General features: G+C 49.2%; 1 protein-coding gene across 2 annotated transcripts in view; it reads left to right on the plus strand.

Annotated features, from left to right (window-relative positions):
• Positions 1–15034, plus strand: part of LOC101746439 (limbic system-associated membrane protein) — a 75491-nt gene that overhangs the window by 4902 nt on the left and 55555 nt on the right. For both annotated transcript variants that reach the window (XM_038018541.2, XM_038018542.2), the window contains exon 3: positions 10378–10505. In XM_038018541.2, coding sequence (XP_037874469.1) covers positions 10378–10505 — 128 coding nt within the window. The remainder of the gene's footprint in view (positions 1–10377; positions 10506–15034) is intronic.

Below are 15034 nucleotides of genomic sequence, written 5' to 3' on the forward strand. Positions count from 1 at the left end.
TCTTGACTCAGGTAGTAGTCCGAGATATCACTACTAGGCCAATTACAGGCATCGAGCGAAGGCTTCTTCAAAACAGTTAGACTGGAATTTCATATGGACGAGCATAATTCATATCGTAATTGTCTTATCCCGATTTATATTCATAAAAAATAGACGTCATTTGTTTCTGCCAAATATCCTCACAGAATAATTGTAAGCGAAGATTATCTATAATGAAATGGGGATTGAAAACATACACATATTCGTGCTAGACAGATAAAAATAAGCACATCTAGACCGTAGATTCTGGAAATCGGACCCTAAATAGGGTCCTTACCTTGTCGAGCTCATCAGAGCCGCATGGTGGGTGCTAGAAATGATCTCTTAGAACACGTAGTTACAAGATATGGATGGCCTCTGCTTCAGCGTTAGCTGGGGTAGTGATAAATAAGGGCCATACGGTACAAAACACGGGGATAACACTTTGCAGAAGATATCTTCCAAAGTATATTTTAAATAAAATCTTGCTTGAGGTCACTTTCCACCAGCTAGGCGTCATAGCTTAGCAGACCAACGGTTCGTTTTTTTTTGCAAAGACAATTTGTCCGGACTAGGATGGGCCGACGAACCCAAGAAGGGCTAGGAGGGGAAAAGTTTGCTAACACCTAATCACGACCCACAGGGAAGATTTGGCGATAAACCCAACGGGCTGTGCCAAGAGCAAAACCGGCCCGGATAATAATTTCTACATATGGAAGATTTCCTTGAAAATCTCGTTGACGCAATTCACGTCGTTGTCAAACATCTTATATTAAATGACAGCTAGAATAACTAAATCCGTTTTCTCCGAACTCCTCCCGCAGATTACCTTGTGATGTGTATGTACCCTGGAAGCTATGAGTTAATACGCCCACATACAAACGAATTTCTTCGATTTTGTAACAATAATATACTACATAATATTTGTCCTACTTTTTCTATTTATTATGTTCACACAACTGGATAAAATCTACATAACCATTGAACTTATTTAGAAAAAAATATATAGATTATAGACTTCACCCTTTCGGGTGTGAACACAACTTGCCTAAGAGCGGTTGTGAATAAGATAACAATATCGATTGACAATATAAATTTTTTTTGAATGTGTAAATATATAGGTACCTTTCTGTTCCACTTTCTCTCGCACGATTTTTTTCTATCTCTTTCTGTTTCTGGTGATAAGGAAGGCGTTGTAAAATCTAGGATGTATTCTACTAATAGTCCGTATTTAACCTAATATCCTTATTGTTAAAAGGTGCGTAAGAAAATTAAACAAAAAATGGGTTTCACTAAGCCTCTGTATATAACACGCGTTTTGTATTAGCATTCGGTGACAGGTGCTAGGTACCGCCATCGACGCTCGTGTGACGCTTGACGTTTCGCCGCCACGTCAACTTTATACAGGCCGTTGTTTTTTATGTAACCTTTTTATTACAGTGCCATTTTCGTTTTTATTGTACGTTCGAGCGGTTTCCGCGCTTTCGCGAGTTCTGTGTTTTTATTTGATTGCGATTTTAGGATGATTGCTTGTTAAATGCGGTACGGGTGAAAGGTGGGATAAGATGCCTTTTATTGGTTATTCCGGGGAAACGTGTTTTCATATCGTATAGTTGTGGTTTAACACATTATTATTTATTTATCCAGTTATAATAAATACCGGCAACATAAAATAAAGGATTTACAGATTTTATATCGATACAGTAATACAGGGTGCTATTTTTTTGATTCAGTACGAGTAATTTAAAAGATTTCTTGTTTTATAGATATAATGTAACTGATCAGTGATAAAATAAGTTAGGGGATAAAATTTGTACCAAAGAATGAAATATACGATACTAAAAGACAATCTGGTCCTTTTTTTTGTCCGAATAAGTACATATTATTGTTTAAATATAGTAAAATATTTATACTATTTGGCTTTGTAGTGATTGTTAAGATAATTATTAATAGCGTTTCTAATTTTAAAGATTTAATTTTGAATCTAAGAGATCGGCGTGATCATAGAAGTCGTGGTTCTTTTGTAAAGTTCTTTATGAAAAAGTTTCATCACTGAATAATTAAGCTTGCATCGCTTCAAGCTGGATGTGTTAGGAGTATTTTTGCCATCTACACCAAAAAAAAAAATACATTTCAAAACGCTCAACATAGAAGTTAACCCCAACTTTTTGGCTTTCTGAATTTGAGGATTATTTGATATTTTCTCGCACTAGTAGTTAAGGAGAGAGAAAGATCAACTACATATATTTTTTTATTGGTATTGATTATTGAGTAACATTTTATTATATATATATATGTGGTATGGTATGGCGAAATCTAGTGGATATTTAGGTAAACATCAAACCCATTATCAAAATCATTACTGGTGGTAGGACCTCTTGTGAGTCCGCACGGGTAGGTACCACCGCCCCGCCTATTTCTGCCGTGAAGCAGTAATGCGCTTCGGTTTGAAGGGTGGGGCAGCCGTCGTAACAACCTATTAAGTATACTGAGACCTTAGAACTTATATCTCAAGGTGGGTGACGCATTTAAGTCGTAGATGGCTATGGGCTCCAGTAACCACTTAACACCAGGTGGGCTGTGAGCTCGTCCACCCATCTAAGAAAAAAAAAACCTTTTTTTTTTCAAAAAATACTATTCGTAATGTGCAGGACGAAATAGGGTTTTTTTATAGTTTAAGAAACAAATAGATTTAATTTAACCGTTAATAAGTGATTACGTAATAAATGTATAATCTTAAGTTATTTTATAGTCAATATGTTAGTGTATCAGATCAGAGAATGTAAATAGACCAATAGGAACGATTTGTGGATCGCTTTCACTACGGTAACATACAGATCAAGGGACCCTCCAAAAGTGGCGCGTCGATAGCGCGTCGAGAGATGGGGTACTGAAATAAATATAAAAGGATGGCCATTTATAGGCAAAAACACACAGTTCCGATCGCAACGCTGTTGAGCCCGGACGCGTTTTCCTGAAAAATTGTCGCTGCTGTCGCGATTGTGTGTCTAGTTTGCACGACATCGTCGTTGTCGCTTTGATCGCGACTTTGTTTTGCATTCCGGACGCTCTGTCGCTGGCATCGCGACCTTGAATCAGGAAAGCGTATTTCGAGTTCGTAGTTCTGCAATCGAAAACGACAAATTCATATTATCACCAAAACATCCAATTCATTGTCATTATTATTTTTATTTATCTATCATTTTAAAAAACAGTCTCTTTCGAGACTAACCCCCACTGCGATCACCGCTTGTTGTGGCACTCACAACCCAGTGGGGCCCCACCTTCCCAAACTCTCCACCCCAATCCCAGCTGACTGCCGTTTTCACGGCATAGGCATCCCCCCCTGCAAATCACTGCTGGCAAGTACAGCGCAGGGGGTTTAAACTCCCACTCAGGGGACTCGCCTTTCGGCGAGTCGCTTTAAGTCCCGGGGACGCCCCCCCCGGGCAAAAACCAAAATGAACACGAACAGCGCGCTATTCGCGCAGTTCGTGCAATTAATATGCCCGGACATTATGTCCCGTTTTGAGGCCTACAAGGCCACGCTAGAATCGAACCCCGATGGTTCGTCCGCCGCCGCCGCGATTATCATCCGCGACTCGCCGTTATCGCCTCCCGCGCCGGCACTCCGCGACTCGCCGATGTCGCCCCCCACCCCCGCGCCCGCGTCGATCGCGTCTTGCGCGGCATCGAGCTCCGGCTCCGACTCCGAGTCGGAGATGGAGTTCGAGTCGGCCGCCAGCCCCGAACCCGGAACCTCCGATGGGTTCAAAACCGTCACGCGCGGAAAGAAACGCGCCCGCGCCGTGGAACCGTCCGCGGCGCCAAAACAACCCAAGGCCGCGAACGCGTCGCGGCCTAAAGTCGTGGTCTCACCCGACTCCCCTCGCCGCGCAACCCCGTCGCCGCGACCCCAACCCGCGTCCGTCCGCAAAATTCCCGCGCCGCCGCCGGTAATTTTACAAGATAAGACCGCGTGGGATCGCGTATCCCGTGCCTGTAAGGCACAAAACGTCAACGTCATCCATGCGCGTAACATCGCGCACGGCATACAGATAAAAACGGCCTCACCGGACGACCACAGGGCGCTGACAGCCCACCTCCGAAAGGAACGCATAAGCTTCCACACTTATGCGCTCCAGGAGGATCGCGAGCTCCGCGTAGTAATACGCGGAGTACCGAAGGAGCTCGACGTCGAGCTGGTCAAGGAGGACCTCATCGGGTAGGCGTACCCGATTGTAAGCGTGCACCGAATGCACAGCGGGCGCGACAAATTCGCGTATAATATGGTTCTCGTCGCGTTGGAACCAACCGCCGAAGGCAAACGGATTGCCTCAAGCCTCCGCACCGTTTGCGGCTTATCCGGGGTCACCGTCGAGGCCCCATATAGAAAAGGCACTCCCGGGCAGTGCCACTGCTGCCAGCTTTACGGCCACTCCGCGCGCAACTGCCACGCGCGTCCACGGTGCGTAAAGTGCCTCGGTGACCACGCGACAGCCGACTGTTCGCGGGTCAAAGAGACCGCAACCGAACCTCCGAGCTGTGTGCTCTGCCAGAAGCAGGGCCACACAGCCAACTACCGCGGATGCCCCAAGGCCCCGCGGAAGCGTCTGGCCAACGCGCCTCCAAAAACCGTCGGCCCAAAGACTTCGGCGCCCCGTGCGCCGAAGCCTGCCTTCGTGCCGGCACCGGTGCCCACCGTCTCCGCGTGGGCAAAACCGCTGCCGCTCACGCTGGCAGGGAAACCACCGGCACCCCAGCCCCTGCTCGCGCCGCGCCCCGCCCACGCGCCCGGTCCCGCGCCTCGCCCCGGCCCCGCCCGGCCAGCCGTTAACGACTTTTCAATCGTGCGTGATTATATCGCCGCGATAAATATAGATCGCATGCGCTCGTTCGCCGACGCCATGCGCAGGGCAGTCACGGCCGATGACCGCCTATACGCGACGTTCGACCATATGGACGTCATCGAGTCCGTCCAGCGTACGCTGGCTTGATTACCGGTAATCAATGGCCAACAACGGTAGGGAAAAACCGCGTTCCTTAAAGTTAGCATTTTATAATGCTAACGGACTCGCGCGTCAGCGCGATCAAGTATATGAGTTTCTCCGTGACAATCTCATCGACATCCTTCTGGTGCAGGAGACCTTCCTAAAGCCCTCGCGTCGCGACCCCAAAGTCGCGAATTACGTCATGGTTAGGAATGACAGACTCTCCGCCCGCAAGGGCGGGACTGTCATTTACTATAGGAGGGCCCTGCACTGCGTCCCTCTCGATACTCCCTCGCTCTTACATATCGAGGCGTCAGTGTGCCGCATCGCGCTGACGGGACACCAGCCGATCGTCATCGCATCCATTTATCTCCCCCCTGACAAACCCCTCCTGAGCAGTGACCTCGAGACACTGCTCGGTATGGGGGACGCGGTCATCCTGGCAGGCGATTTAAATTGCCACCACACTAGGTGGAACTGCCATCGCACGAATGTGAACGGTAGGCGTCTCGACGCGTTCATAGACGACCTCACATTCGAAATATTCAACCCCCCGACCCCCACGTACTATCCGTACAACGCCGCGCGTCGTCCGAGCACAATAGATCTGGCACTGCTGAGGAACGTAACTCTGCGCTTACGCTCCATCGAGGCAATGTCAGAACTCGACTCAGACCACCGACCTGTCGTCATGCAGCTCGGTCGCCCACTCAACCGCGAACCAGATACGAGGACCATGGTGGATTGGAAGAAGCTGGGCACGTGCTTAGCTGACACCGCTCCACCAATCCTCCCTTGCGGCCCGGATTCAACTCCATCCCCCGAGGATACCGTCGAATCCATAAACATCTTCACTGATCACGTCTCGACGGCGATCATAAGATCCTCGAAACAAGTCGATGTGGAGGACTGCTTCCACCGCATCAGACTTTCCCCCGATCTTAGGGACCTCGTTAGAATTAGAAACGCGGCAATCCGGGCCTACGATCGATATCCCACGGATTCAAACCGGACTCGGATGCGTCGCTTACAGCGGGAGGTCAGATCCCGCTTAAGCGACGCCCGAAACGAAAACTGGGATAGTTATTTAGAAGAACTCGCGCCCACTCACCAAGCATACTGGCAACTAGCTAGGACCCTCAAGTCCGAAACTATAGCCACTATGCCGCCTCTCGTACGCCCCTCAGGCCAATCACCGGCTTACGATGACGATGACAAGGCAGAGTTGCTGGCCGATGCACTGCAAGAGCAGTGCACCACCAGCACTCAACACGCGGACCCCGAACACACCGAGTTCGTCGACAGGGAGGTCGAGCGCAGAGCTTCCCTGCCGCCCTCGGACGCGTTACCCCCCATTACCACTTCCGAGGTCAAGGAGGCGATCGATAGCCTACAACCACGGAAAGTTCCCGGCTCCGACGGCATCCGCAACCGCGCGCTTAAACTGTTACCAGCCCAACTGATAACGATGTTGGCCACCATATTAAATGCTGCTATGACGAACTGCATCTTTCCCGCGGCGTGGAAAGAAGCGGACGTTATCGGCATACACAAGCCGGGCAAACCGAAGAACGAAACCGCGAGTTACCGCCCCATCAGTCTCCTCCCGGCGATAGGCAAACTATACGAACGGCTCCTTCGTAAACGCCTCTGGGACTTCGTATCCGCGAATAAAATTCTTATAGACGAGCAGTTTGGATTCCGCGCCAGACACTCGTGCGTCCATCAAGTGCACCGCCTCACGGAGCACATCTTACTAGGGCTGAACAGGCGGAAACCCATTCCGACAGGAGCCCTCTTCTTCGATATAGCGAAGGCGTTCGACAAAGTCTGGCACAACGGTTTGATATACAAACTGTATAACATGGGAGTGCCAGACAGACTCGTGCTCATCATACGAGATTACTTGTCGAACCGTTCGTTCCGATATCGAGTCGAGGGAACGCGTTCCCGGCCCCGTCACGTCACAGCCGGAGTCCCGCAAAGCTCCGCCCTCTCCCCGTTACTATTCAGTTTGTATATCAACGATATACCCCGGTCTCCGGAGACCCATCTGGCGCTCTTCGCCGATGACACCGCCATCTACTACTCGTGTAGGAAGAAGGCGTTGCTTCATCGACGACTTCAGACCGCAGCTACCACCATGGGACAGTGGTTCCGGAAGTGGCGCATCGACATTAACCCCACGAAAAGCACAGCGGTGCTCTTCAAAAGGGGTCGCCCTCCGAACACCACGCTGAGCATCCCTCTCCCGACTAGGCGCGTCAACACCCCCGCCCCCGCCGTTCGCCCAATCACGATGTTCGACCAGCCCATACCGTGGGCCCCGAAGGTCAAATATTTAGGCGTCACCCTCGACAGTAGGATGACATTCCGCCCCCACATCAAGACGGTACGCGATCGTGCCGCCTTCATCCTAGGACGTCTCTACCCGATGATATGTAGGCGAAGTAAAATGTCCCTTAGAAATAAGGTGACACTCTACAAAACTTGCATACGCCCCGTCATGACCTATGCAAGTGTAGTGTTCGCTCACGCGGCCCGCATACACTTAAAATCCTTTCAAATCATTCAATCCCGTTTTTGCAGGATAGCCGTCGGAGCCCCGTGGTTCGTCAGGAATGTCAACCTCCATGACGACCTGGACTTAGAGTCCATCAGTAAGTATCTGCAGTCGGCGTCCATGCGCCACTTCGATAAAGCGGCACGACACGAGAACCCTCTCATCGTGGCCGCCGGTAACTACATTCCCGATCCTGCGGACAGAATGGAAAGCAGTCGACGTCGCCCAAAACACGTCATCTCGGATCCTCCCGATCCACTAACGGTGCTTTTAGGTACTTCAAGCACCGGTCACCGTTCTCGTCGAACCCGTCGCTTGCGACGAAGGGCTCGACGAGTAAATTAACTCTCAGACACAGCCCACTGAGTTTCTCGCTGGATCTTCTCAGTGGGTCGCGTTTCCGATCCGGTGGTAGATTCTGCGAAGCACGACTCTTGCTAGGGTTCGTGTTAGCAACATCGTCAGGTGAGCCCCGTGAGCTCACCTACTAAAGTTAGGGTTACGCTGACATAGCCGCTAGGGCTATCAGCTTAGGTAGGAAAAAAAAAAAAAAAAAAAAAGGCAAAAACAGTTCCCAGTGAATCTTCGACAAAGAACCATCAGCAAGATAGAAACAGTTCTCAGCAGATCATCAAGACAGAAACAGTTCTCAGAAGCTCTCCGACAAAGAAACATCAGCAAGACAGAAACAGTTACCAGCAGTTCTCCGATAGTACAGTTACCACCAGTGAATCAGCTACCAGTGAACCAGACAATTACCTATGAAACCTCGCTACAGAAGCCGATACCCATCGAAAGAAACAGCCGTCTTCTACCAGCGCACAAACAGACAGCAAAAACCATTATTACACGACTCGGAAACAGCCATACAGACCGGGTCGTGTACACGTAACATCGTTATGTCAATTTTATTTCCAACATTTATATTTTCTTATTTTAAAATAAAACTAGTGTGCCAGGGTGAATTTAGAAAAAAGTACCGATCTTCCCACTTACATTCCACCTAAGGGAAAGTATTTGTATTCATGGACATTGGCAATGCCGAGGGTAAAGTTATGGTGCTGCCTACAAAGTTCTTGACAATAATTAGACAAAATACCTCACTATCATAGTGGAAACAGAACTTTAAGGAGACTATTTAAAATACTATAGTAATGAAGGCACGATGAGCTTCGAATAGCGTAGTCTCTGTTTTGACAGCTTAGAAAAAGCTCTCATTTACATAGCTTTGGAGTTCCTGTAGTTTCAAGCTTTGCAAGAGTTTCCGACATAGTTCATTATTTTATTTAAATCAGTTTTAAGAGTGAAAGCGTTTGTCGTAAAAATGAATTATTTCATATTATTCTGTATTAAAAAGAATAAAAATTAGCTTAGAGCTAACTAATGAATTTAACAAATCGGTTTGTCAAATCGTAGCTAGAACTAGTCTATAATGGGAAATTCTATTTTTTTTTTAATATTGCTTAAATGGGTGGACGAGCTCACAGCCCACCTGGTGTCAAGTAGTTACTGGAGCCCATAGACATCTACAATGTAAATGCGCCACACACCTTGAGATATAGTTCTAAGGTCTCAGTATAGTCACAACGGCTGCCCCACCCTTCAAACCAAAACGCATTACTGCTTCACGGCAGAAATAGGCTGGGCGGTAGTACCTACCCGTGCGGACTCACAAGAGGTCCTACCACCAGTAATTACGCAAATTATAATTTTGCGGGTTTGATTTTTATTGCACGATGTTATTCCTTCACCGTGGAAGTCAAACGTGAACATTTGTTAAGTACGTATTTCATTAGAAAAATTGGTACTCGCCTGCGGGATTTGAACGCCGGTGCATCGCTCGATACGAATGCCCGGACGTCTTATCCTTTAGGCCACGACGACATATATATTTAAAAGTAATTTTACGATTTGAACTCGAAATTTTTATATTAATTTTACTATTTCCACCATTTCGACTACTTTAATACGAATCGAATACGTAGTTTTCGTGGTCAGTAAAAAAAAAACAAAACGAGATTGTACCGTAAAAGTTATATCAATTGCATCTGCGGACTCGCAAAACCGAAAAATAAAAAAGTCGTGTGGTACTCGGGGACCGCCGCGGTAAAGCTATTGCATAGAATTTTTTATCAACTTATCCAATTATAATTAGACAATAATAAATTAATATTAAAACAATAATAAAATAAGACCACGCTATATTTATAAACATTAACAAAAGCAAAACATTAACTGTCCCCTTCACATTCATAAACTAGACCGTGCGAGAGAGAGATGGGCAGACTTTTCATGATGCGCATGCAGTGTGACGTCACGCCACGCGCTTATTCACAAACATGCGAGCTACATAGTAGCCGGAGTGGGGGGGTGTTAGGTTTTATTTTCGTTACGGAATTTCTTAATTCGGTCACCGCGATCAAAGCCGGCGATAAAAGCTATGTAATAGCTTAAAACACAATGGCAATTTGTATTTTGGTACTGAAATTTCGATTCGTATTTATTTTGATTTGATTATTTTCATGTCGAATACTGTACAGTTTTCTTGGTCACGAACGATATAACATAACAATACTAATTAAACAACTAGGTAGCTTATGTTTCCTTAATTGCTTCAAAAGGAATTTTCTTTCGAAGGTCAACTACACAAATAATGTACAAAAGATTATAATTATGTGTCAAATAACATAATTAATCTGAAAAAAAAATTCTTTGTAGTAACCATATGGCACTGAGCAATTTGTTTAACACTGCTGCCGTATCGAATATAGTTTTAATATATTATGATATTTTATATTGTTTCAGATGCTCAGATGACTACAAAGAAGTTTTCCGAAGAGCCAGAATTCGAGCGGCCAATTGGGAATCACACGTTTTTCCTTGGACGAGAAGCAGTTTTGGGTTGCGCTGTCACTAATCTTGGAAAACATAAGGTATGTGTTACATCGTCTCAAACTTTTTCGTCTGTGTGTTGCATGTCGTGTGACGGTCGGCCGCGGAGTAGGGATAAAGTGAAAGGCGCTCGTCAGAGCAGCCAAGGCCAATATGGTGGCGCCTACAGTTCGCAGCAGCTGGCCGTGTAGTATAGACTATTACTCATTTGTGTCAGTGCTCCACGCTATTCTGTTTGTTTTTCTCAGTGTTTAATGTAAATGTTGTTTGTCAGAGTTAAATGTGTATAATGTGAAAAAAAGTTTCACTTTTACCGTGGTTTCATAAAACCACACAATCCTTTTTTTTACACTTAACGAGTTAACAATTTATTAGTTTGCACATTTATTTGATACTGTAGATAGTATAACGTAAAAATGACACACACCTTGAATTTGAAGTCTTAATTATTGCGTCAGAAATAAGCTAGATGTACCTATCCGTGAAATATAAGAAATATAATTTATCGTTTTATAGCATTATAATTATATTTAGATAAAAGTTATTAATGATTCAATTAGTATTAATATAATAATAATACGGGGTCGTCGTACTCCCTTACGGGGGCACGGAGCGGGCCTCGGGGTAAACCCCACTACCCGGGCAGACGCTCCCTGCCACATAGGGCAGGGGTGAAATAGATGCAGGACTGGATTGGGGGGAGGGCTGTTCGCAGTGTGCTTCGGCACACTCACATCGACAAAAATACATACATATATATAATACGATGGGCAGTCTGGTGACGGCTCGATGCCCGCGGCGGTGACACCCCGGCGCCGGCTGCTGTCCTCTGCTTCCTTACAGCAAATTTTTTTTTTTTTTTTTTTTTTTTTTTTTTTTTTTTTTTTTTTTTTTTTTTTTTTTTTTTTTTTTTTTTTTTTTTCTTTTTTTTTTTTTTTTTTTTTCCCTTACTATCTAACTACAACTAACTACAACTAAACTAAAGCTAACTAAACTACTATATACAACAGGGACAACAGTCAGCAACCGTGAGGCCCGCCACCGGCCCCATGCCGCGGCCCCACCTCTACAAACCAGAGGAGGAGCCGCGGCACTAGTTTGGCGCTCACCCGTTCTGGGCTCCCCAAAAGGGGAAGACCATCGCGGGGAGGGACCGATATTAAACACTCCCCAGACGGGGGAGTGGTCCACCCAACGGGGGTGGAAAATGGGTCCCCATAGGGGGGCACCCCAACGATGTGGGGGGAAGTGAAGAGTGTGGACAGCTCAGTCCCATGGGGGCACTCATTATGAGCACTCCCATATCACTCCGGTTAAGCCGACTATCTTACCATAGCCGGGGGTTCCAGTAGCTCCCTTGGTAGCGCCCGACCATCAGGTGGTCTGGCGTGCAAGGGAGCTATATTGTGGAGGTGCTCGTGGGGTCCACCGTCAGCCCGCTCGTAAAGATTACGAGCTAGCCTCCGGATGAACTCCTCGAGCGACTCCACATCTAGATCCCGGGCGATTACGTCATTTCTGACGTAACGCCCTGCTCCGACTATCGTGCGAAGAGCCAGATTTTGCTGGACCTGTAACCTCGCCCGCATACCCTGCGGGATGAGGTGATACCAGGCCTCAGCTGCGTACGTGATACGGGAACGGACATACGTCTTATAAATGCCGAGCTTAGTCCTGACCGGCAACCTGGAGGCCAACACCGGCCGGAGGAGGAATCTCGCACAGCGAGCGGCCGCCAACGCCTTATTGGCGTGGGCGGTCATCCTCAAACTCCGGTCGATATCGACCCCCAAGTACCGGACGCTGGATCTAAACTCGACATTAGCGCCACGGAGACTGAGCTGTCCCGGGACGACTGTTGTGCGGACCGGACCGAAGAGGATAGCCGCAGTCTTCCCCACGTTGACCGCGACCCTCCATCGGTCCAGCCACTGGGGCAGTAGGTCCAAAAGCCTCTGCATCCTCAAAATGGCCGCAGAGGGGACGTTGGATGACGAGAAGTAGGCGCTGTCGTCGGCAAACAGCGCCAACTTCACGTCTACTTCCCACGCTTGGAGGTTACCCTCGAGCGTGGGAATGTCGTTTGTGTAGAGAGCGTAGAGGAGTGGGGCCAGGACGCTTCCCTGCGGAACTCCGGCCGTGACTGGGCGCACCGACGACTTGGCGCCCTCGACCGCGACAAAGAAGGATCTTCCCTCCAGGTACGACCCCAGCAGTCGCACGTAGGCGTGCTGGAGGTCCGTGTTCTGCACCAGCTTGTGGATCAGTCCCGCATGCCAGACACGGTCGAAGGCTTTCTCGATATCGAGAAAGACTGCGGCCGTGTACTGGCGCGCGTTGGACCGATCCGCCAAGTGATGCATGACGCGGACCAATTGCAGCGTTGTCGAGTGACCGCTGCGAAACCCGAACTGCTCGGGTCTGGGAAGGATGTGCGGCGACACCCTTCTCAGCAGCAGCCTCTCGAACAACTTGCCCACATGCGACAGCAAGGTGATCGGACGGTAACTGGAGGGATTTCTCCTATCCTTGCCGGGTTTGGGCAAGGCGATAACCTTGCCCAATTTCCAAATTCCCGGGAAGTGTCCTGTGGACAGAATGGAATTGAACAGCCGTGTCATGTATGACACGACCGTTTCAGGGAAGTGGAAGAATGCGAGGGAGGGAATACCGTCCTCACCCGGCGCCTTGCGCCTCTTCATCCGCTTGATGGAGAGGCGCAATTCACTGGGAGTGATGAAAACATCATCTCCCAACGGTGGCACCGGGGAGGAGAGTAGGTTCGCTACGCTCTCTTCCACCGATTGGTGGAATGCGGCCTCTGAGGGTGCAGAGTCATTCGGAACGAACTGCCGCTCCAGCATTGCGGCCAGGACATCGGCGCGGGCCTGAGCCGAGAAGCATCGGTTGCCCCTCTCGTCCACGAGTGGACAAGTCGGGGCAGGCCGATTTGAGAGCTGGCGGCAAAGTCGGTGGAGGGACACGGAAGAGGGGTCCTCACGGGCCTCCTCAATCCGTTCCTCCCACGCATAGCCCCGAAAGGAGCTAATCTTCGCCGCCAACTCCGCTTCCAACTCATTAAGCTCGCGCTTGATCCTGGGACAACGAGTTGTCGCCCAGAGCCTCCTCAGGCCCCTCTTCCGGCGAATGATCGCCTTCAGATGGGCCGGGAGTCTACCTCTGGGCCCGCCGCTGGGCACAAGAGTCGTCGCCTGGTCAATCGCTCCCCTGATGGAGTCGATAAGGCGGACTGCCGCGTCATCGACCCCCTCAGGGGTGTTGGGGTCCTGAATTACGGGAAGGTCGACTAGTCGTCTCTTAAAGAGCTCCCAGTCGACCTTCGGTCGTAGGGGCGAAGTCGCAACCCGGGTGAGCCCCATTCCCAGTGTCACCAGGACAGGGAGATGTGGGGTACCCAGGTCGTACAGTGCCTCGATCGTTACGGGGCACCGTAGCCCCTTATGAACACACACGTCCAGCACATCGGGCTGGTATCGCGCGGCGGTCGGGACGTGCGTGGGTTCATCAGGGCCGACCACAGAGTAGTCGCCCCTATCGGCATCTTCTAACAGCCGCCTGCCCACTGCTGTGTTAAGTCGGGAACCCCACGCGACGTGCTTCGCGTTGAGGTCCCCGACCAGCAGAGCTGGGCGGCTGTCGTAATTCAGGGCCCGTCTTATATCCTCAGGATGGAATTCAGGCCCCGGGGGTCTATACGCGGCATAAATCCGCATATCTCCCCCCGCGGTGTGTACCCTCACACCGACTGACCTTGTCGATGTGAAGGACAGCAAATCCAACTGATCATGCACCACGTCCCGCCTGACAAGGGCCGCAGTGCCCCTGAACGGCCGCCCGGCAGGGGTAAGCTCGTCACGTCGGTACATGAAATAGTTGGGAATCCTGAACACATCCTGAGGTTTTAACAAGGTCTCCCCCAGCAGCAGAACCTCAGGGTTGTACTCCTGGGCGAGAACCAAGAGATCGTTTTTTCGGGATCTTATCCCATCGGGGTTCCAATAGATGATGCGAAGCTCCTGGCTAGCCATTGAGCCTCGCTATCAACTGGTAGAACCCCGACAGGATAGCCCCGATAGGGCTAGCGCCGGAGGCGATCTCGCGGATGACTCCGGAGATCACCTCGGCCAAGTTCTCCCAGAGTGCCAGCAGCCATGCAGCAAAGCCGGCAGGCTGAGAGGCCTGTCGACCGCTGCGGCGCTCGCGCTGAGGGCGGGGGGGAAGGGGGGGCTGACTATTTAAGTTATCTAAGTTACCTTCGGCCGGATGGGCCGAAGGCAATTGCGGGCTTGTTGTCGGTAATTGGGCTGGTGGGGAGGCCTCAGAGACCTCCATGGTTTCGACATGGGTTCTCGATGGGGGATCCGGCACTATAGGCTCTGGTATGCCCCTTCTTGCTTTCTCTTCCTTTTTCCTTGCCTTTTTTTTCAATTTTTTGCGTCTATTCTTTTCCCTGTTTTTTGTTGTCGTAAGACCGCCAGTCGGGCAAGGTGTTTGTTGTGGCAATGGAGCAGCAGTAGTTCGACCACGGGGAGCAGGAGTAGGCTTGGAT

This window comes from Bombyx mori, chromosome 21 (genome assembly GCF_030269925.1).
Source record: "Bombyx mori chromosome 21, ASM3026992v2".
NCBI lineage: Eukaryota > Metazoa > Arthropoda > Insecta > Lepidoptera > Bombycidae > Bombyx > Bombyx mori.